The sequence below is a fragment of the Ahaetulla prasina genome, chromosome 17 (genome assembly GCF_028640845.1).
Source record: "Ahaetulla prasina isolate Xishuangbanna chromosome 17, ASM2864084v1, whole genome shotgun sequence".
NCBI lineage: Eukaryota > Metazoa > Chordata > Lepidosauria > Squamata > Colubridae > Ahaetulla > Ahaetulla prasina.
The window spans coordinates 7034404-7057968 of NC_080555.1; the positions used below are offsets into that span (position 1 = coordinate 7034404).

General features: G+C 45.3%; 1 protein-coding gene across 1 annotated transcript; it reads right to left on the bottom strand.

Moving 5' to 3' along the window:
* Positions 1–9679: 9679 nt before the first annotated feature.
* LOC131186473 (solute carrier family 22 member 6-A-like) lies at positions 9680–22171 on the bottom strand. Its single transcript, XM_058160081.1, has 9 exons — positions 21791–22171; positions 19852–19955; positions 16441–16595; positions 14964–15132; positions 13874–13997; positions 13021–13136; positions 12062–12276; positions 10255–10363; positions 9680–9887 (listed from the first exon to the last, which is right to left on the bottom strand). Exons 1-9 carry the CDS (start codon positions 22169–22171, stop codon positions 9680–9682), a joined length of 1581 nt encoding a protein of 526 aa, XP_058016064.1.
* Between the last annotated feature and the right edge of the window lie 1394 nt (positions 22172–23565).

Below are 23565 nucleotides of genomic sequence, written 5' to 3' on the forward strand. Positions count from 1 at the left end.
AGTGCTCAAAAAAAAAAAAAAGTGGTGTTATTAGCTAGGTTTTAGAAAATACACTTTTCCCGAAAGGTTTTCACAATTTTGGCCATGATTGTAGAGCATTAAAAATCTAGAAAAGTGTTTCTTTCACCTCTTGTAAAATGACATTGGACCTATCCATCCACAACCGATGTTCTCATAGGGTGTATATGTTCTTCTTCTTTTTGTGGTTTGGGCAATTTTTGTTAAACATTATTGTTTTAAAGAAGTGTTTCTTAATCTTGGTAACTTTAAGATGGGTGGATTTCAGGCTCCCAGAATTCCACTCCTTTTAAAGCATGGTGACTAGGGCATTCTGGGAGTTGAAGTCCAGACACTTGAAAGCATACTGACCGGGGGAATTCTGGGAGTTCCCCGATTCCCCCCTCCACCACCCATTTTTAATCCATTACATTGTGTCCCTCCCCATGCTGGGGGAAAGTGGATCTTTTAATTTCAGAAGCTCTTAGTCAATTTCACCGTTAAGATCCCTGGTTTAATTTTCCACTTTTGGGCAAGCAACACTTCAGAGTATCATCTGTGTCAACTGATTTCACTGCAGGCTTGAAACCTGCAAATGATTCGGCAACTTTTTCCAGTGAAGTGAAGTTGAAATGAAATAAAACAAAGCAATGAAATGGGAGGGAGGGAGGGAGGGGGAGGATAGATGAGAGCGGATGGGAGTGAGGGAAGAGAGGGGATAGATGGTTGGTAGGTAGGTAGGTAGGTAGATAGACAGACAGACAGACAGACAGACAGACAGACAGACAGACAGACAGATAGATAGATAGATAGATAGATAGATAGAATAAATAGATGATAAAGGGATGATAGATAAGATAGATGATAGATAGATAGATAGATGATAGGTGACAGGTAGATGGACGGATAGATAGATAGATAGATAGATAGATAGATAGATAGATAGATGATAGAGGGATGATAGATAAGATAGATAGATGATAAATACGTGACCGATGGACGGATGGATAGATAGATAGATAGATAGATAGATAGATAGATAGATAGATAGATAGATAGATAGATAGGTAGGTAGGTAGGTAGGTAGGTAGGTAGGTAGGTAGGTAGATAGATAGATAGATAGATAGATAGATAGATAGATAGATAGATAGATAGATGATGGATAAGATAGAAAGATGATAGATAGGTGGCAGATGGACAGACGGATGGATGGATAGATACTGTTTCCCTCAAAATAAGACATCCCCTGATAATAAGCCCAATTGTTCAAAAAAAATAAGATAGGGTCTTATTTTCAAGGAAACACAGTAGATAGATAGATATACTGATAGATAGATACCGATAGATAGAGATAGATGATAGATAAAAAGATAGATAGATAGATAGATAGATAGATAGATAGATAGATAGATAGATAGATAGATAGATGATAGAGGGATGATAAATACGATGGATAGATGATAGAGAGATAGATGATAAATATATTAGATTATAAAAAGTAGATGATAGATAAGATAAGAGATATATAAGATAGACGATAAATAGACAGACAGACATAGATGAGACAGAGAAAGAGAGAGATCTCACTTTTTTCAGTCAGTCATTTTTGTCAGTGCCATTGTGACTTTGAACGAACGGTTCTAAGTCGAGAACTACCTGTCACGTGGCCTATCGTGCTTCATAAGGACTGGACTCTTTTTCCAAAAACCCAGCTGTCTGGCGGGGGAAGGCCCTAGCCTGCTATTCCCTTTGCCTCCGACCATGGCTGCCCCACAGTTCTCTTCCCACCCCAAGCCGTCTTTGATTTTCTAATTGCCGAAATTGAAGGATGTTTTATAGGACAAGAGTTCGGCCAGTCCAGGGCTGTGGGTTGAGCCGTCTCCAGCTCGACTCCCTCTCCAATTACAAGCCGCCATCAATCCTTCAAAAGGCGAACCCAAACCCTAAGCTGTGAAAATTTGGGTGGGATGCCCAGGCCACAGAACTGGGTTGATTATTTGCTTTTCCAGTCATCGCGGGCAAAGGTCCGGTAAGGTGGCACATCGCCTGGCAAACTGAACGGTCGGAAAAGCAGATCAAGAAGTCCAGGGAGAGCGGCCATGGCCAAGCGCAGTGATGCTTCACCCAGCTGGCTTGGTCTCAACCGGTCAAGGGGAACGAACGACGGGCTCTGCGGTTCACCGGTTAGGGCAGGCAGGAAAATTAAGAATCAGCCGTTTCGCCTCCAATTTGGAAGAAGGTGATATTTAACGCAAGGGGAGACAGCGAGAACGCCTCCAATTTTAAGGTGGGGAATCAGGATTCTACAGGTGGTCCTCGATTTACGACCGCCATTGAGCCCCCAACATTTCTGTTGTTAAGCAAGACATTTGTTAAGGGAGTTTTGCTGCATGAGCCGAGGTGGCGCAGTGGTTAGAGTGCGGTACTGCAGGCCTCTTCTGCTGACTGCCAGCTGCCCAGAAGTTTGGCAGTTCAAGTCTCACCAGGCTCAAGGTCGACTCAGCCTTCTGTCCTTCCGAGGTCGGTAAAACGAGGACCCAGATGGTTGGGCGGCAATAGGCTGACTCTGTAAACCGCTTAGAGAGGGCTGGGAAGCACTGGGAAGCGGTATATAAGTCTAAGTGCTATTGCTATGTTACGACCTGTTACTATGCCACAGTTGTTAAGTGAGCCACTGCAGTTGTTAAGTTAGTAACCTGGTTGTTAAGTGGCATCCCCCTTTGACTTTGCTTTCAGAAGGTCGCAAAAGGGGATCCCAGGACAGTGCAACCATCGTAAATACGAGTCAGTTGATGAGTGTCCGTATTTCGATCACGTAACCACGGGGATGATGTAACAGTTGTTAAGTGTGAAAAAAACAGCCACCGGCCGCTTTTTTCAGCGCTGTTGTAACTTCAAACAGTTAGAAGAGAGAGAGAAAGAGAGACACAGAGAGAGAGAGAGAGAAAGAAAGAGACAGAGACAGAGGCAGAGAGAAACAGAGAGAGAGAGAGACACAGAGAGATACAGAGAGAGAGAGAGAGAGAGAAAGAGAGGGAGACAGAGAGATTGAGAAAGAGAGAGACAGAGAGAGAGAGAGAAAAAGAAAGAGACAGAGACAGAGAGAAACAGAGAGAGAGAGAGAGAGACACACAGAGAGATACAGAGAGAGAGAAAGAGAGAGAGACAGAGAGATTGAGAAAGAGAGAGAGAAAGAGAGACAGAGACAGACAGAGAGAGAAAGAGACAGAGACAGAGAAACAGAGAGAGAGACACACACACAGAGAGAGATACAGAGAGAGAGAAAGAGACAGAGAGCGAGATAGAGAGAAAGAAAGAGACAGAGACAGAGACAGAGAGAAATAGAAAGAGAGAGAGAAACACAGAGAGATACAGAGAGAGAGAGAGAGAGAGAGAAAGAGAGAGAGAGAGAAAGAGAGGGAGACAGATTGAGAAAGAGAGAGACAGAGACAGAGACAGAGAGAGAAAGAGACAGAGACAGAGAAACAGAGAGAGAGAGAGAGACACAGAGATACAGAGAGAGAGAGAGAGATTGAGAAAGAGAGAGACAGAGACAGAGACAGAGAGAGAAAGAAAGAGACAGAGACAGAGAAACAGAGAGAGACACACACACACACACAGAGAGATACAGAGAGAGAGAGAGAGAGAGAGAGAGAGAGAGAGAGAAAGAGACAGAGACAGACAGAGAGAAACACAGAGAGAGAGACAGAGAGAGACAGAGAGAGAGAGAGGGAGACAGAGAGATTGAGAAGAGAGACAGAGACAGAGAGAAAGAAAGAGACAGAGACAGAGAGAAATAGAAAGAGAGAGAGAAACACAGAGAGATACAGAGAGGGAGAGAGCGAGAGAGAGAAAGAGACAGAGACAGAGAGACAGAGAGAAACACAGAGAGAGAGACAGAGAGAGAAAGAGAGGGAGACAGAGAGATTGAGAAAGAGAGAGACAGAGAGAGAAAGAAAGAGACAGAGACAGAGACAGAGAAACAGAGAGAGAGACACACACACACAGAGATACAGAGAGAGAGAGAGAGAGAGAAAGAGAGAGAGAGAGAGAGATTGAGAAAGAGAGAGAGAAAGAGAGACAGAGACAGAGAGAGAAAGAAAGAGGTAGAGACAGAGAGAAACAGAGAGACACACACACACAGAGATACAGAGAGAGAGATACAGAGAGAGAGAGACAGAGAGAGAGAGACAGAGAGACAGAGACAGAGAGATTGAGACACAGAGAGAGAGAGAAATTGAGGCAGAGACAGAGAGACAGAGAGATAGATAGAGTTACTAAGCGAACTGTCGTAAGTTAAGAACTGCCTGTATACTCATTTTAAACTTGGTTCCAGAAGGAATGCATTTTCAGGATCTGCACCAGCTAGTTGAAAAACACAACACCCCCCCAATTATCTAAAGGTATTGGGTGGCACAATAAGACACCCCCAATCCCTAAGCCAAGTTCAAAATGAATCTCACTTCAGCGGTGCCAACATTGCGCCCCGCACTTCCACTGACCTGGTTAAACGTGGAGTGAAAACCCAGCTGTGGGTGGATAGAAAATTAACCCAGATTGCCGAAATCATTCTAAAGCTATTGCGGATATTTAAATTGAGAGGCGGGGCTTCCAGTCTACTCGTGAGCGAGGTGGGAGGGGCATTTATTATTATTATTTATATATTTATTTATTGGAATTTGTCAAACCAAAACGAGAGCAAGAAGAAGAGAATAAAAATACAATAACAGGGACGATAGGCACATTAGTGCACTTATGTACGCCCCCCTCTACTGACCACTTAAGTATGAAGTAAGGTCCACGGAAGTCAATTTGTGACTGAAAGTTCGGAAATTTGTAGCGGAGACAACTGCATCAATTTTTTTTCCAAAATTTAAGAAATATTATTTCCAAAATATTGGAGAAGATCTCTCGTTCCTGCTTGGATTTTCAATAACCTGGCTGCAATAGCTCTGTACAGAAAGACCTCGGGTTACAGCCATTCATTTAGTGACCCTTCAAACTTACAACGGCATAGAAAAAAGCGACTTGTGACCGTTTTACACACTTTGCGACCGTTGCAGCGTGAGAGGAAGTAGCTGGTGTTTTCGAAACCCGATTCCCCAATCCTCAAATGGACCTAGTTTAGCAATGGGCAGAATTCAAAAATGGGCCAATCAGCTAGAACTAGATTAACAAAGTTGGAAGGGACCTTGTAGGTCATCTAGTCCAACCCCGCCATCCAAGCAGGAGACCCTACACCATTTCTGACCGATGGCAGTCCAGTCTCTTCTTGAAAGCTTCCAGGGATGAAGCTCCCACAATTTCCAAAGGCAACTTCTATTCTATTGGTTGATTGTTCTCACTGTCAGAAAATTCCTCCTTATTTCTAGGTTGAATCTCTCCTTGATCAGTTTCCACCCATTATTCTTTGTCCGGCCTTCAAAGGTGCTTTGGAGAATAGCTTGACTACCTCCTCTTTGTGGCAGCCCCTCAAATATTGAAAGATGCTCTCCTGTCTCCCCTGGTCCTTCTCTTCACTAGACTAACCAGGCCCTGTTCCTGCAACCGTTCATTGTATGTTTTAGCCTCCAGTCCCCTAATCCTCTTGGTTGCTCTTCTCTGCACTCTTTCTAGAGTTTCAACATCCTTTTTATAGTGTGGTGACCAAAACTGGATGCAGGATTCTAGGTGCGGTCTTACTAAGGCTCTATAGAGTGGTGTTAGTACCTCTCTTGATCTTGATTGTATCCCAATAGTCTGTTTTTATCCAGACAGGGTTTATTTGCGTTTAACCAGGTGATGGAACAAACGTTTTATAGATTGGTGAGTTCCAATTTAAATTGGCCCCTTGTATCGAGTTTCCACCAGCGTTTGATTGATCTGATGAAGCACATTGGGTGGATCCAGATTGGCGGATAGAGAAAATGAAAGCGGATATATATCGGTAGTTAAACGCTGGGCTTTAATTCATTTTGTAGAGCGAAATTGGGGCCCCTGAATGTTTCATCCAGGGTAGAGACCTTGAGTTGGGTTTCTAGCAGGACTACCAGATTACTGTAACAGCTTTGTTCCCTACATCATCCTTCTGGTAAACTCGTAAGATTCGTTTTTCTCACTACCATGTACATGTATAAATCCGAACTAGACTGTGTTGTTTCTCTGGGTTATATTATATGTGTGTGTATGTAGGTGTATGCATAATTTTTTTTGTCATGTTTATGTAGTGTTTATTGAAGGTGGAGACCCTTTGAGAGCTGTATACAATGAAATGTCATTTTAATGTATGCTGGTTAGTGTACATTTAAAGTGACAATAAAGTTATTATTCTATTCTACTCTATTCTACTCTACTCTACTCTACTCTATTCTATTCCATAGAACAGCCTATACTTGGCTGTACCTACATGGTTACAATAAACAAACAAACTATAATTTGGTTTTTAGGGGCTAAGTGATCTAGGGCATTGTTGGTCAACCATGGTAACTTTAAGGTGGGTGGACTTCAACTCCCAGAATCCCCCAGCCAGCTTGATTTAAAATGAGTGGACTTCAACTCCCAGAATTCCCCAGCCAGCATGCTTTAAGACGGGTGGACTTCAACTCCCAGAATTCCCCAACCAGCATCCTTTAAGATGAGTGGACTTCAACTCCCAGAATCCCCCAACCAGCATGCTTTAAGACGGGTGGACTTCAACTCCCAGAATTCCCCAACCAGCATCCTTTAAGATGAGTGGACTTCAACTCCCAGAATCCCCCAGCCAGCATCCTTTAAGATGAGTGGACTTCAACTCCCAGAATTCCCCAACCAGCATGCTTTAAGACGGGTGGACTTCAACTCCCAGAATTCCCCAACCAGCATCCTTTAAGATGAGTGGACTTCAACTCCCAGAATCCCCCAACCAGCATGCTTTAAGACGGGTGGACTTCAACTCCCAGAATCCCCCAGCCAGCATCCTTTAAGATGAGTGGACTTCAACTCCCAGAATCCCCCAACCAGCATGCTTTAAGACGGGTGGACTTCAACTCCCAGAATTCCCCAGCCAGCATCCTTTAAGATGGGTGGACTTTACCTCCCAGAATCCCCCAGCCAGCATCCTTTAAGATGGGTGGACTTCAACTCCCAGAATTCCCCAGCCAGCTTGGTTTAATTCTGGGAGTTGTAGTCCACACATGTAATCTTAAAGCATGTGGGCTGAGGAATTCTGGGAGTTGTAGTCCACCCAGCTTAAAGTTACCAAGGTTGAGAAACACCGATCTAGTGTAAGCCACAATGTATTTTTCCGGTGTCTCATTGCTGCCACCTGATGACCATCATTTATATTATCAGCTCAGGACTTTCTTAAAAGTTTAAGAAGTTACCCTCCTTCGCCAACAGGCTAAGATATGAGTTGGTTGGGTGCAGGGGTGGGCCGCTGGGGGTTTGCAGGAGTTCAGGAGAACCTCTAGCTAGGATTCTGTGCAGTTCGAAGAACCCCCAAATCCCCCTCCTGGCTGGCCCACCCACCCCACCCACCCAGGAGTCTCCACACGGCCCATTTTGGATGCAGGTGAGGGCAGGGCGCACACAGACACTTGGGGAGGGCGAAAAATGGACCTACTAGACCAGGGGTCTCCAACCTTGGTCCCTTTAAGACTTGTGGACTTCAACTCCCAGAGTCCCTCAGCCAGCAAAGCTGGCTGAGGAACTCTGGGAGTTGTAGTCCACAAGTCTTAAAGGGACCAAGGTTGGAGACCCCTGGTCTAGACGTTTCGGAAGGCCAGAAATGGGCCCATTTCCAGCCTTCAAAGAGCTTCCAGAGCCTGTGGAGGCTGTGTTCGCCTTCCTAGAGGCTTGAGAAAAGCCTCTGGAGCCCAGGGAGGGCAAAAACACACACACACACACCGTTGTGGCACAGAAGGCTGACTAGGCCAGGGGTCTCCAACCTTGGTCCCTTTAAGACTTGTGAACTTCAACTTCCAGAGTTCTGGGAGATGAAGTCCACAAGTCTTAAAGGGACCAAGCTTGGAGACCCCTGGACTAGGCCACGCCCACCATGGCCACACCCAGCCAGAAACCGGGCAGAGAAATTTTTGCTCTGCCTTGCTAAAAATTTTTGAAGCCCACCCCCTGGTTGGGTGACACATTAAACTATATAATAGCCCTGCCAATTTTTGCTAGGACTAGAATTGTATTCAGGGGAGGTGGCCCATGCTTTGCAAACAAGTGGATCCATATTATTATTTTTTTAAAAAGAAATCAGACCGAATGAATGAATGTACAGAGAGTAGAATATCTTCCAAATAGCTTCTATTATTTCCCCCCCCCCTGTAAATCCAGAATATTATTGGTCTGCTTCATCTCCGCGGTTGCGTCCTCTTCTGCAGCTCAGGAGGTTATATTCTTCCCAAATGTGACAATGTTTTTGGTCCTCGCAGATCTCCTTGCGCAGGTAGGTCCTGAAATCCATATTTTTCTTTCCTTAAGCACCGTTTTTTTTGCTTTCGGGCTTGCTGGAGAGCAAGAGGCCTTCTGTTTGCCGGGGGTCTAGCTTCTGGCTCTTATTCTGTGATCTGCGTTGGGGGTGGGTGGGAAGGAAAAACAATGCCGTTAAGTGTTGGTGGGTTTACAAAGGGCCTTCCGCCAACTCGGTGGATGAACAAGCGGTTGACTCAGCTGAGTTACTGAAACGTAAGTTGGTTTTAAAACTTCAGACGGGGTGGCGGGGGGGGGCGAGTTTTGATATTTGTATCCTTTGCTTTCTAAATTGTTACTAGGGAACTTGTGCCCTGTCGGTCATCGTTTCAAAGGTAGTTCTTTCCCTAAACAGAATGAACAAAATGGGCAAAAAAATAAAGCAATGGAAATAGGAAAGATTTTCGGCTTCCTGCTGGCTTCCCCATTGAATTTCCTTGTAGGAATCTGGCAGGAAGCTCTAGAATCCTTTCCTTCCTTCCTTCCTTCCTTCCTTCCTTCCTTCCTTCCTTCCTTCCTTCCTTCCTTCCTTCCTTCCTTCCTTCCTTCCACTGCACTCCACTCCACTCCACTCCACTCCTCCTTTCCTTTCCTTCCTTCCCTCCCTTCCTCCCAGTCTGCCTCCCCTCCCCTTCTCAACAGACAGGTAAGTGGCTGAGGTTGAATGGGGGAGGAAGCAAGGGATTGCTAAAGTGACTGGGAAACTGTCACAGAACAATTACCCTGTTTCCCCCTAAAGTAAGACCTCCTCTGATAATAAGCCCAATCAGGCTTTTGAGCGCATGGCAAGAAGGCCAAGCACTTACTTCAGGGTTCCAAAAAATATAAGACAGAGTCTTATTTTCGGGGAAAATGAGTCCTGGTTTTTGGATGCATTCTGTAAGTTAACCTATTTAAAGTAACTCGGTTCAAAAGGAACCTGGGCCAGTCCTGGAGTCTGGGGAAGGCTCTGATGAGGGCTCTGTGTCGGAGGCAGAGAGGGGGCCAGGGCCGTCTGACAGTTGTCAGCTGCCTTCAGAGTCAGACATCAGTGAGGCAGAAGAACAGCTGGATCTTGTTCCCAGTGTGCGTATATGCAGAGCTGCCAGGAGAAGGGAACAGCTAAAGAACAAGGGTCAACTCAGGAGTAAAGCCACAGGTGGATGGTCAATGGCTGGGGAAGCCTAGGTCAGAACAGAATCAGTATGAAAAGAGAAGGTCTTTTAGGGTTCCAGGAGCAATGCAAAAAATCTGGGACCACTATTTTTCCTCACCTGTTCTCCACCTGCTCTACCGTTTCCGGCAAGGGGACATTACGAGTTTCCGGCAAAAAGGCCGCCACAATTCCAGATATGATGGGAGCCGCACCGTAGATAAGATTGGGCAGGAACGGGATGTATTCTCCTGTCATCTTCACTGCTGGAGCCACGATGCCTCCTATGCGGGCCATGGTGTTGCTGAGACCCATCCCGGTTTGCCTGCACAGACAGACCCCAAGCAAAAGGGATTGGTCATGCTCCTTAACCTCATGGAGGTGTATCGTACTTGGCTCAATTTAAAGCCTGACTGGGTGGCTCAGTGGCTAAGACGCCAAGCTTGTCAGTCAGAAAGGTTGGCAGTTCGGCGGTTCGGATCCCTAGTACAGGCCTCCTGCGTGAGCCGGGGGGGTTGGACTAGATGACCTCCAAGGTCCCTTCCAACTCTGTTACTTTACTAAACCTCTGGTTTTTTTCAACAACAACCCCACAAGCAGCTATTTCACACCCACTTTTCCTTCCACGGGAGCCCAAATGGTCTTTTCCACAGTCACCTGCCCTGCGGTTTCCCCCTGATTTGGTCTCTCACCGAAGCACCGTCGGATAAAGTTCTCCAGTGTATAAATAGATGCAGTTGAACGAGGCGCCTAAGCAGCCCTTCCCGAAAACAGCTACGGTCGTCCGAAGTATCTGCATATCTGGGAGAAAAAAGGGAGCGGTCTGTGGTGAGGAGCGCGCTCTCGGGAGCTCCAAGCCATTCCTGGTGAGGGAGGGGGGGGGCTCATGGATGCCCACCGACTCATTGATTTGAATTTAATCAAGCAGGCTTGCCTCCAGAAGTCTTAGGTGATCCATCACTGGAAGTCTGCAAGAAGAGACTGGATAGACATGTGTCCAGAATGGTAGAGGGTCTCCTGCTTGGACTAGATCAGGGGTCAGCAACCTGCAGCTCTGGAGCCTTATGTGGCTCTGGAGCCTTATGTGGCTCTGGAGCCTTATGTGGCTCTGGAGCCTTATGTGGCTCTGGAGCCTTATGTGGCTCTGGAGCCTTATGTGGCTCTGGAGCCTTATGTGGCTCAGGAGCCGCATGCGGCTCTGGAGCCTTATCTGGCTCTTTCACCTCTCTGCTGCGGCTCCCTGTCACTCAAAGTATGCGTCATAACTGCCAATGTACAACACCTGTCGGCACGTGATTTATTGAGCTTTTCAACCCCCGGTAGGACAACCAGGGATAAATCCAAGAAAAGAAAAGTTTCAGAAGAAAACAGAACGTTTAATTCAACTGCATATGCTAGTTTTGTGGCCGCTCAAGAAATAGTCAGGCACGGGAAAGGTTTTTGTGCCTCCTGGTGTTTTCTTTTCCGTGGGAAACGGGTCCAAATGGCTCTTTTGAGTGTTTAAGGTTGCAGACCCCTGGACTAGATGATCTCCAAGGTCCCTTCCAACCCTGTTATTCTGTTATTTCATCAGGGGAGCGGCTTGCCATCAGAAATTATGGGTGCACCATCACTGGAAGTCTTCCAGAAGAGACTGGACAGCCATTTGTCCAGAACGGTAGAGGGTCCCCCGCTTGAGCAGGAGGTTGGGCTAGATGACCTCCAAGGTCTCATCCCAACCATGTTATTGTATGTTGTATAATGGGAGAATAATGTTCCAGAGTTGACAATTATCTCCAGAATGTTGCTGAAACCACAGCTTAGTTCTGTAACGGCCATCGCTAACAACAGAGACACTGTCCGTGGTTCTGAATCCACCGATCCATCAGATCCAGTCTCCAGATGGGAGAATTGGTTCTGTTGGTGAGAATATACCTGGTTGTTTGGTTTACTTTGCTCACAACCTCACAGGCATCTCGGTCTATTGTCAATCCAATCCAATTTCCAATCTGGTGCTGAGACGCTATTATTTGCTATCATTTGCATGCTGCTTTAATCCAAAGAGCCCTCTAAAGTATTGTTTTTCAACCTGAGCAGCTTTAAGAGAGATGGGTGGACTTCAACTCCCAGAATCCCCCAGCCAGCATGCTTTAAGATGGGTGGACTTCAACTCCCAGAATCCCCCAGCCGGCATGCTTTAAGGTGGGTGGACTTCAACTCCCAGAATTCCCCAGCCACCATGCTTTAAGGTGGGTGGACTTCAATTCCCAGAATTCCCCAGCCACCATGCTTTAAGGTGGGTGGATTTCCACTCCCAGAATTCCCCAGCCAGCATGCTTTAAGATGGGTGGACTTCAACTTCCACCATGCAGGTTGGGGAATTCTGGGAGTTGAAGTCCACCTCTCTAAAGCTTCTAAAGATAAAATCTAGAGCTTCCTGAAAAAGAGGCAGAATCCCAGAAACCTTCTGGAAGCTTCCCCAAAACTTTTGAATTCCTGTATTGCGCTACTCAGTCCCACCTTGAGGGATGAAGATGTTGGCCAGGATGGTTAACCCGGCCAAGATGAGGGCAATGGCTTGGGTAAACCGACGTCCGATGTAGCTGATGGTGAGGACTGACAGAAACTTAGCCGGGAAGTCAACCGCTCCAAAAAAGAGTTGGATCAGGTAGATGTCGCCCCCGAAATTCTGCAAGTCCATCACCAGCCCATAATAAGCGAAACTGGTGGAGAACCTTGGAAGGAGACCAAAGGAAAAAACAAATTAATAAGTAATACAATTGGAATAGAATAGAATAGAATAGAATAGAATAGAATAGAATAGAATAGAATAGAATAGAATAGAATAGAATAGAATAGAATAGAAATAAGGAAAGGGAAGGAGAAAGGAATGGAATAGGATTCTGAATAGAATATAGAATACAATACAATACAATAGATAAAATAATGAAATAATAAAATAAAATAAATACATTAAAATAAATAAAATGGAATGAAATGATAAAATATGAAAACTGAAATAAAATAACATAAACATAATAAATAAAATAATACTAATAAAACAACCTAAATAAATTAAAATAAAGTAGAACATAAAATAATAAAAAATAGAACAGAACTAATAACATAACTTAAGATAGAATAGAATAAAATAAAATAATAAAACAACATAAATAAATTAAAAACATCAAATAAAATCTAAAATGCAATAATAAAAAATTAATAACAAAATAAAATGTAAAATAAAAGATAAAAGATAAATTAAATTAAATTAAGTTAAATTGCCAGTCCAGGAAAGGAAAGGAAAGGAAAGGAAAATATAAGAAGGGAAGGGAAAGGAAAGGGAAGGGAAGGGAAGGGAAGGGAAGGGAAGGGAAGGGAAGGGAAGGGAAGGAAAGGAAAGGAAAATATAAGAAGGGAAGGGAAGGGAAGGGAGGGAGGGAGAAAGTTTCTTTCCAGAGTTTTCGGCCAGAGCTCACCAGACAAAGCAGATGCAGAGAGAGATCCGGCGCATGGTGGGGGTCCGGATCAGGTCGAGCACCGAAGTTTTGGATGTCATGGACGCCAGTTCCTCCTTCATCCTGGATCTCAAAAACTGGAGCGGGTTGGGGTGGTGGGGAAACATTGTAAGGCCTGGTTGAGTTTTTCAATCTGGGTGCTTTTTAATGGTGTGCGAAGGGCCAAGCCCGAAAACCTGGTCCGAGGCACAATCAGTCCTCGACTTACGACAGATCACTTAAAGACTCTTCGAAGCTACAATGGACTTCCCCCCAAAATGATCTACCACTCAGCATTGAAGTTGGGATATTGCCCCTCCCCCAGCCTTTGGGGGGGTGTCATGTGACCACATTTTGGGCCCTCAACAACCGACTGGGATTTACAGCCATTTGCAGCACCTTGGGGTCAAGTGACTACGACTTACGACCGTTTCTGGCTTTTATGACCAGTTTCTGGAAAAAAAACCTGGCCCAGAGAGGACAACGGGTTCTACTTAACAACTGCCGGGTTCGCTTAATGACCGTCGAGGAAAAAGGTTGTAAAATTTGATCTAGTCGTGCGGTGAGCTGCTTGACAAAGAATCACAACTTACGACCACAATTGCCAGCCTCAGTGGCGGTCATAACTCGAGGACTACCTGTATTGTAAAACCCTCACAGGGAGCATTCGACCTACGACTGTTCATTTCATGACGGCCTGAAATCACGATGGCACTGCAAAAGAGACTTACGGCCAGGCCTCGCACTTACGACCATTCCCCACGGTCGCATGATTAAAATGAGGTGCAATTATGGAAATAAATGAAATTAATCTTGATCTCTTTTGGGTCTTCACCTCAACATTTAGCTTTCCAGCAGCTTCCTCTTTCCTGTTCATTTTGGCCACCCTCTTGAGCTCTGTCACAGCCCGTTCGAGCTTCCCAGCTGTTATCAGCCAGCGAGCGGATTCAGAAAGCCACCTGTGGAAGGATGGAGAAAAGGAAAAGAGACCACAAGGAGAGTCATGCCGAGGCTTACCAACTATTTCCCAGTTAATGCTATAGTTTCCAGCTTGGCAAACGAGCTGGTAATTGAAAATATGTTATTTGGTTTCCACGCTGAGGACTAGTGCATTGATATGTGTCTTAATGAAGGCTAAAATAATTGGGGACAGGATATGGGAAAGATGGCTGTCTCCTGGTCCCTTCATTTACCCCCGTTGTTGTGGTCTGCTGGCGGCCAGCAGAGTTGGCAGCAGAGTCAAACAGTAAGGAGGCTGGGGAGGAACGTGAGCGAGTCCTGGAGTCTGGGGAAGGCTCGGACGAGGGCTCTGTTTCGGAGGCAGAGAGAGGGTCAGGGCCATCTGGGAATTATGTGCCGCCTCCGAAGTCTCCAGAGTCTAATATCAGTGAGGCAGAGGAACAGGGCGAGTCTGTTCACCGTGCGTGCATGCGCAAAGCTGCAAGAACAGTTAAAACAAAAGGGACAACTCGGGAGTAAGGCTTGGATATGATTGGTCCCTCCCATAAGACATAAAGGAGGAGCAAAGGCACATGAGCCTTTGTAGGAAGCAACGTTGTTCGTTCTGGTCGGTTTAAATTCTGAAGCTCCGTTTTGACTCTGCGCTCCTTGTGGCCTTGCAAAGCTAATTGCCGATGAGGACTTTGGCAGCATGTCAAGGGAGATGAAGGTGGGTGTTTATCAGCCCTATCCCGAAGGACTGTGGCGGACTTCTGTCAGGCTCTTTACAAACTATTTGGGGCTGGGAATGAACAGAATTCATAGCCGTTGAAATGCCTTATACATTGTAAGCCGCCCTGAGTCTTCGGAGAAGGGCGGGATATAAATGTAAATAAAAAATAATAAATAAATAAATAAATAGAGGGTTTTGGGGACTAATCGTATGCTTTTTACTGTCTCAGGAAGCCTAGGTCAGAACACTTTACCAAGAATAACAGAAGAATAGGAAAAAAGGCAGAGAGACCGCCAGCTGTAAGTGGTGCCAATCTCGGAAGGTATACGCCAGGCCGGCCAGGACAAGCTGCCCAGTGGTATACGCACAGCCATTGATGGTGCCCAGCACCGGCCGGGTTTTGGTGGGCGTCCACTCCACACCTGTTGGGAAAAACAGAGCCAGCGTTGGAAGGCTTTCAAGCTGCCCAGGTAAGGAAAAAAAAAAAACTCAAATTGGCCAGAGAAAACAATGGCTTCACTTAACAACTGCCAGGTTCGTTTAATGACCGTCGTGGTGAAAAAGGTTGTAAAATTGGATTTGGGAAGAGCAGAACCAGCGTTCGAAGGCTTTCAAATTGCCCAGGTGAGGGAAAAAAAACTCAAAACTGGCAGGTGGAAGCCATTAGGACTGCCAAGGGATAAATTTAGCAAGAATTCAAACCACACTTCAAAAATAACTGAATAACAGTGACTTGAAGGCCTATTGTCTATGGAGATCCTCAGTCGTCCAGGTTCTGGTTGTCCCAAAGGTGTTTTTTTCAAGAGGCAACTGGACTTTCTGGTTTTTCTTTTGAAGACCTTTCGCTTCTTGTCCCAGAAGCTTCTTCAGCTCTGATCGGATGGTGGGGAACAGAGGAATTGATACTCCTTGCAGGCAGCTGATCATTTGCATCCTTTTAGAGGGCCACTTGGAGGTCTATCTGTGTCCTCAGGATCACCTGAGTGGTGCAAATGGATGTGGAGCCTTCTTGGAACTGCTGAAAGGACTGTGTTGTAGACAACAGATAGACGATGTTGTATCCCTCCCCCTCTGTTGACAGAGGGCCATTCAATTTGGACACCGATGGCCTCTTTGGCCCCTCTTTCAAACCAGCGGTCCCCTCTGTCCAGAACGTGGACTTTGCTGTCTTCAAAAGAGCGCCCTTTCTCTTTTAAATGGAAGATGGAAGTACTAAATCCTGTCCTGACGGGTTTCTTCTCCTATGATGTGCCATGCGTTTGTGAAGTGGCTGTTTTGTTTCCCCAATGTACCGATCTTCACAGGGCTCACTGCGTTGTACTGCATATGCCACGTCGCTCACTTTGTGTCTGGTTGTTTTATCCTCAGGGTGGACAAGCTTCTGCCTTTTAGAGTATTCTTGGGTTCGAAGTGTGCACGTATGTTATGTTGGTTAACGTGTCCTCAAAGACTCTCTGAAAGGACGCAAACGACCAGCTGTCTGCAAGGAGTATCAATCCTTCCCTTCCCCACCATTCAGTCAGAGCTGAAGAAGCTTCTTGGAGGAGAAGCAAAACGTCTTCAAAGAAAGAACAAGAAAGTCCAGTTGCCTCCTGAAAAAAAGGACCTTTGAAAGCATACTATTCCTGCCCAGGGAGGTTCTATTTATGGCTCGCAGATCACTCAACGCCAGATTGGCGCAAACCGGGGAAGATGGATCATGCGGCAATGGTTTGATCCCAAGGACTCACACAGAGAGACGCCGTTGAGCACGATACCCGAGAAAGCCATCCCGGAGAGAAAACGGAGGACGCAGTAAACACTGAATTTGGGAGAGAACGCAGTCACCGTGCCAGATACGGCCAGCTGCAGGTAACACCACAAGAGGATTGGCCGGCGACCGAATCTGCAAGGAGGGCAGAAAAAAGAGGAACGTCAGAAGAGAAGTGGGGAGGAGGGACAATATCAGGAAGAAAGGATGGAGCCAAAATTCTGTCTCCCGTTCTCGCTTTCATCCCGTCCAGTGGTGAGTTTCACATATTCTTACCATCGTTTTGCCCTGCGTGTGCACGCTTGCTTCACGTGCGCACGCCTTCTGCACATGTGCCCGGACTTCCACGCATGTGCTTTGCTTGCATGTGTGCCTTCCACTCCTGCGCCCAGCCTCAAAAATGTAGCTAAATAAGACGGCATTACAGCAGAGCGGTTGGGCTGTCCCACCCGCAGTTGCCGCTAACGGTTCGCCCGAATCGATACAAACCGGCTGAATACTGCTTCTGATCCTGTCGAGCGCGAGAAAATTGACTTCGGAAGTTTCTTAGGAAAAGGAAAGAGGGGAAAAAATGGTTCATTCTTGCACTGATTCAGTAAGGCACAAATGCGTCTTTCCTCGTGCAAGTAGACCTTGACGTACGACCGCAGTTGGAGCCCCAAATTTCTGTGTTAAGTGAAACATTCACCCGGTGAGTTTTGCCCCGTTTTACGACTTTTCTCGCCCCGGTGGTTAAGCGAACCACTGCAGTTGATAAGTCAGTCACCCGGTTGTTAAGTGGATCCGGCCTTCCCCCTGGACTTTGCTTGTTTGATGGTCACCAAAGGGGACCGTCATAAATACAAGTCGGTTACCAAGCATCCGAATTTTGATTGCATGATCATGGGGATGGCTGGGACGGTCGCAACTGTGAAAAACGGCCGTAAGTCACCTTTTTTCAGTGCTGTTGTAACTTTGAACCGTCACTAAATGAACGGTTGTAAGTCGAGGACTACCAGTGTACCCCAGCCATCATGCTTCCCATGGGAAATTCACTCAGCGTCCAAACCCCACTTTAAATTGGAAATACATTTTCAGCTGGCTGGAACAAAGCAGAAAAACGGAATCCTGTTTGGCAGCCAACAGCCAGATGGATTTCAGTGGGAGTTGGAAAGTAATACAGGGACTTACAACAGTTCACTTAGTGACGGTTCCAAGTTACAACGGCCCTGAAAAAAGGGACTTATGACCGTTTCCAAACTTATGATCCCCAAGGTCACCTGATCAAAATTCAGACGCTTGGCAACTGGCGTGTACTTACGACGGTTGCCGTGTCCCGAGGTTGGCCACGCGATCCCCTTTGGCGGACAAGCACAATCAGTGCGATTCACTTAACGACCGGGTGACTAACTTAACAATGGCGCTGATTCCCTTAACAGCTGTGGCAAGCCGGGTTGTAAAACATCAGTACCAATGTCACTGAACAAACGTCTCGCTTTGTAGCAACAGAAAATTGGGAGTCAGTTGTGGTTGTAAGTCAAATACCGCAAAACGGGCCCTGTTTCTGAGCGGTGTTTCGTGGTTTTATTGGATTTTTCCCTCGTGTCTCTTAAATCTGAGCCTCTGTGGCTCAGACTGCTAAGACAGTCTGTTATTAACAGCAGCTGCCTGCAATTACTGCAGGTTCTAGTCCCACCAGGCCCAAGGTTGACTCAGCCTTCCATCCATTCCCATAACGTAGGTAAAATGAGGACCCAGATTGTTGGGGGCAATAAGTTGACTTTGTATATAATATACAAATAGATGAAGACTATTGCTTAACACAGTGTAAGCTGCCCTGAGTCTTCGGAGAAGGGCGGGATATAAATGCAAAAAAAATAAAATAAAATAAATCTGTGAGCTTTATTCCAGTTAGCAGGTTTAGCATTTAAGCACTGCAACCTGGTCTTCTAAATCAGGAGTAAATATTAATAGAAATATTTTACCGAGTCATTCAATAAGACACCACTACCGAACTGGGTGGGTCAGGCAGAAGTTATCTGGTTAATTATCCCCTTAGCGTCTGAAAAGGTACTTTTTTCCTACATCTGCACTTAAGATATTGGTGCATGTTCAATCCATGTAATAAAGAAAAAACAACTAGCACTTTGTACATGCCCAGAGGCAATTCTCCCTTGCAAAGTTATCCAGTGAATGATCGCTTTAGTGTCTTATAACATTAATTGGTACTTTCATCCTGGATCCGCACTGAACCTAGGATGTTGGTGCAAGCTAAATGCGTTTGATAAAGAGAAACCCTAGCACTTTGCGCATGCCCAGAGGCAATCCCCGGTTGCAAAGTTATTATCGTTTTGCCTCTTACAACATTAATTGGTACTTTTATCCTGGATCTGCACTGCACCTAGGATATTGTTGCACGCTAAATGCATGTAGTGAAGAAAAAAAACTCTAGCATGTTGCACATGCCCAGAGGCATTTCTCAGCTGCAAAGTTATCCAGTTAATTATCCCCCTTTAAAAGTACCTTAATTGGTACTTTTTATCCAAGAAACAACGGATGGAAATTAATTAAATATACAAATAGGATGAAGACTATTGCTAACAAAGTGTAAGCCACCCTGAGTCTTCGGAGAAGGGCGGGATATAAATGCAAATAAAAAAAAAATCAAGGAGTGAACCAACCTGGAATTAAGGAGAAATTTCCTGACAATGAATTAATTAACAGTGAATTAATTAACAGTGACAATTAACCAGTAGAACGGCTTGCCACCAGAAGTTGTGGGTGCTCCAACACTGGAGGTTTTTAAGAAGAGATTGGAGAGTCATTTGTCGGAAATGGTATAGGATCTCCTGCTTGAGCAGGGGGTTGGACTAGATGACCTCCATGGTCTCTTCCAACTCTATTATTCAGAGGAGGAGAAGGAAAATGGAGAAGGAGAGCAAAGTCTCCTGCTTGAGCAAGGGGTTGGACTAGAAGACCTCCAAGGTCCCTTCCAACTCTTATTATTCTCTTATTCTATCCTGCGTCTACATTGCACCAAGAACACTGGTGGATTGCTAAATGCATTGAATACAAGAAAAACCCAGCACTTTGTACATGCCCAGAGGCATTTCTCAGTTGCAAAGTTATCCAGTTCATTATCCCCTTAGCATCCATCCTACAATGTTAATAGCTATTTCTTATCCTGGGTTCGCACCGCGCTGAAAATATTGGTGCTTTTTTTGCATTTTTTTTTACTTTTGCATTAATTAATGCCAATTAATTTGGCATTCATTGATGCAATTAAATGCATTTAATAAAGAAAAACCTCTGCGCACACTCCGAAATATCCTTGTATTGCAGAGCCGAGTCGAGCCGAACTACAGCAATTTCCCCCCTTTATAACTTGGGTATCGAAATTCTTGTCACTCACCTGTCCGAGAGGCCTCCAAATAAGATCCCGCCGACTAAAACTCCAGTCATGTAAATCGACTGCGCCATTTGCTTTAGTGTCCGAGATGAGCAAACCAGATCCCACTGCCAAAAGATTTGGAGTCATGCAGAAGGACAAAGAGAATATATATATATATTTTAAAGCCATTATTTTCTCTCCCCCATCCCCCAAAATAGAATAGACTAAAATAGAATAGAATAGAATAGACTAAAATAGAATAGAATAGAATAGAATAGAATAGAATAGAATAGAATAGAATAGAATAGAATAGAATAGAATAGAATAGAATAGAATAGAATTGAATTTTTTTATTGGCCAAGTGTGATTGGACACACAAGGAATTTGTCTTTGGTGCAGATGCTCTCAGTGTACATAAAAGAAAAGATACGTTTGTCAAGAATCATAAAGGACAACACTTAATGATAGTCGTAGGGTACAAATAAGCAATCAGGAAACAATCAATATCAATATAAATTGTAAGGAATACAAGAAACGAAGTTACAGTCATGCAGTCATAAGTGGGAGGAGATGGGTGATGGGAACGATGAGAATATTAATAGTAGTGCAGACTTAGTGAATAGTTTGACAGTGTTGAGGGAATTATTTGTTTAGCCGAGTGATGGCATTTGGGAAGAAACTGTCCTTGTGTCTAGTTGTTCTGGTGTGCAGTGCTCTATAGCATCATTTTTGAGGGTAGGAGTTGAGACAGTTTATGTCCAGGATGTGAGGGGTCTGTAAATATTTTCCCAGCCCTCTTTTTGACTCGTGCAGGATACAGGTCCTCAACGGAAGGCAGGCTGGTAGCCATTGTTTTTTCCTGCAGTTCTTATGATCCTCTGAAGTCTGTGTCTGTCTTGTTGGGTTGCAGAACCAAACCAGACAGTTACGGAGGTGCAGATGACAGACTCAATAATTCCTCTGTAGAACTGTAGGTTTTTGTCTTCAAAGTAGAGATGGGGGAATTCCTCATTTCCCAAGAACCATGCACGCTACGGATCTTCCATCACTCCACTGAGTGTCCCAACTCTCAATTTTTTTTAAATTTTTTTTTGCATTTATATCCCGCCCTTCTCCGAAGACTCAGGGCGGCTTACACTATGTCAAGCAATAGTCTTCATCCATTTGTATACTATATACAAAGTCAACTTTTGTTGCCCCCAACAATCTGGGTCCTCATTTTACCTACCTTATAAAGGATGGAAGGCTGAGTCAACCTTGGGCCTGGTGGGACTTGAACCTGCAATCTTGCAAGCAGTTACTGTTAATAATAGGCTGCATTAGCCTGTTGCGCCACCAGAGGCCCTTTAAAATTAGGGTGCTGTGTTTCCTGCACACGTTGGGCTTTGCAAATTTGTAGGGCCCACAACCTCCTAAAACAATCAATGCATTCTTGGGCAAGCCCTTATAAAAAATAAAATAAAATCCATCTCCCTGGCCTTAGGGTGGGGCGAGAAATACATCTATCACTTATTTGTAGCAACTTGTTCTAAAACATGGAAGAAAAATCGCCGCACTTAAGTTAGTGAGCGGTTAAGGGAATCGCTGAGAGTCGTTAAGTTAGCAACACGGTTGTTAAGTGAATTTGCCTTCCTCATTGGCTTTGCTCAGCAGAAGGTCGTAAAGGGGTGTGTGTGTATGTGTGTCACATGACCTTGGGACCCCGCAACCGTCATAAGTACAGGCCAGCTGCCAAGCGTGTGAATTCTGATCACGTGACCCTGGGGATGCGGCGACGGTTGTGTGAAAAATGGCCGTAAGTGCTGTTGTAACTTTGAATGGTCACTAAACGAATGGTTTGTAAGTCGAGGACTACCTATAGAGAGTCTGGGAGAGTCTCAGGCCCCCCCCCCACACACTTTTGAGAACTTGGATGTGCCCAACCTGATCACGTCTGAATCCAGACAACCTTTGGTCTCACCTCTGTCACAATGGTTTGGTGGAAGATGCTTCGGTTGTACACCCATCCGTCTCTACACGGTTCGGTTTCCATCTGGGTTTCGTTCTCCGCGGTGCCGTTCGAACGCCACCACTGCTTCTGGCGGAAACGGTGACACTCTGCTGGCTTTCGGTCCTCGCCCGTAGGAAGGGAGACCACAAGGAGAGCCTCGTCTTCGGAACTCCAGTTCCCGGGAGCAGCGTTGCGGCCGATCGCGCAGTGGTGATCCGGCGTCCCGGCGGTAAAATTCTGCAGCATCATATGACAAGCCATCATCAGCACCGGAATGGAAAGGAGAGTCACATAGACGAATTGGAAGCGTCCCATGCTGCCGACGTGTTCTAAGATCTCTGTGAAGCCCATGATGGACAGCTGGAAAGATCAAAATTGGAGAACCCTGTGTGTGTGAGAAGGCGGAGGAAAAGGATGTAGCACTTGGACCTCTTTCTGGTAGATGTCTATCAAACCTTGCATTAGCACTGTGTTTCTTTTAAGAAGGACCTTAAACCGGCTTCTTCAAAGAGATTTAAACTAGTTTCTTCAAGGGACCTTCAACCAGATCTCTAAAGGATCTTTAACCAGTTTCTCCAAAGAAACTAGATCTTCAAAGGACCTTCAACCAGTTTCTCCAAAGGACCTTCAGCTAGATCTCCAAGGACTTTCAACCAGATCTCCAAAGGACCTTCAATTAGATCTCCAAAAAACCTTCAACCAGATCTCCAAAGGACCTTCAACCAGTTTCTCCAAAAGTTCTTAAACTAGATCTCCAAGAACTTTCAACCAGATCTCCAAAGGGCCTTCAACCAGATCTCCAAAGGACCTTCAAGCAGGTTCTCTTCATCCAGAAAAGCAGGAGGTCTTTTCTAGAAGCCACAAAAGATGAAGTTTTGGAGTCTTCTTCTGGAATCAAGGATTAAATATGCCGCCTCCCCTAATCTGGGTGGGACGGGCCGTTCTCCATCCAGCAAAAAACTTGTCTTCTCTCTTTCCGTAGAAAAAAACCCTCTTTTTCTGGGGGAAAAAAAATGATCTTGATCTTCCAAGAAGTTGAACCAGGAGAGAGGCAAAGTTCTAGTTGAGCTCCAGGTTAACATGTGACACCACAACAGGGGATGGAAGTGTGAAAAAGGACACGGACGTAGCAAACTCCTGGGGTGACTTTTCGGCCCAAAGAGCAATTTCATGCAAGAATTGAAGCCTCTTGACCCCAGGGCTGGGTGTATCATTCACACGGCGCATGTTAGAAATTAACTGCCCTTGGAGAAGATCCAAGATCTTTCGTTGGCCATGGAGAACTTGGCCAGCAACGAGGAGGAAGCCGCAGAGATGCCTCCTGACCACCGTAGACTGAGCGTCAAGATTTTGCAAGAAAATGGATGAGAGAAGACGCTTCCCTTCCAAACCCATCTGCAGATGAAAAACCTTTCAATAAGACAGGAACAATTAAGGAAACAGGGTCGACTTGGAAGTAAGGCTTGGAGGTGATTGGCCCCTCCCATAAGACATAAAAGAGGAGCGAACGGGACATGAGCTTTTGCGGGAAGCAGTTAGTTCATCTGGTTGGGAAAAGCTCTGGAAAAGTTCTGTTTGACTCTGTGCTATGTTTGGCCTTGCCCTGCGTGTGGCAATTAGTTCTCTGGCAGCGTTCCAAGGGAGATAAGGTGGGTGTTTGTAAACACTCCCCTGAAAGACTGTTTGAGAAGCCTTGCGGACTGGGAATGACAATAATTCACAGCCATATGAATTAAAGAGGTTTG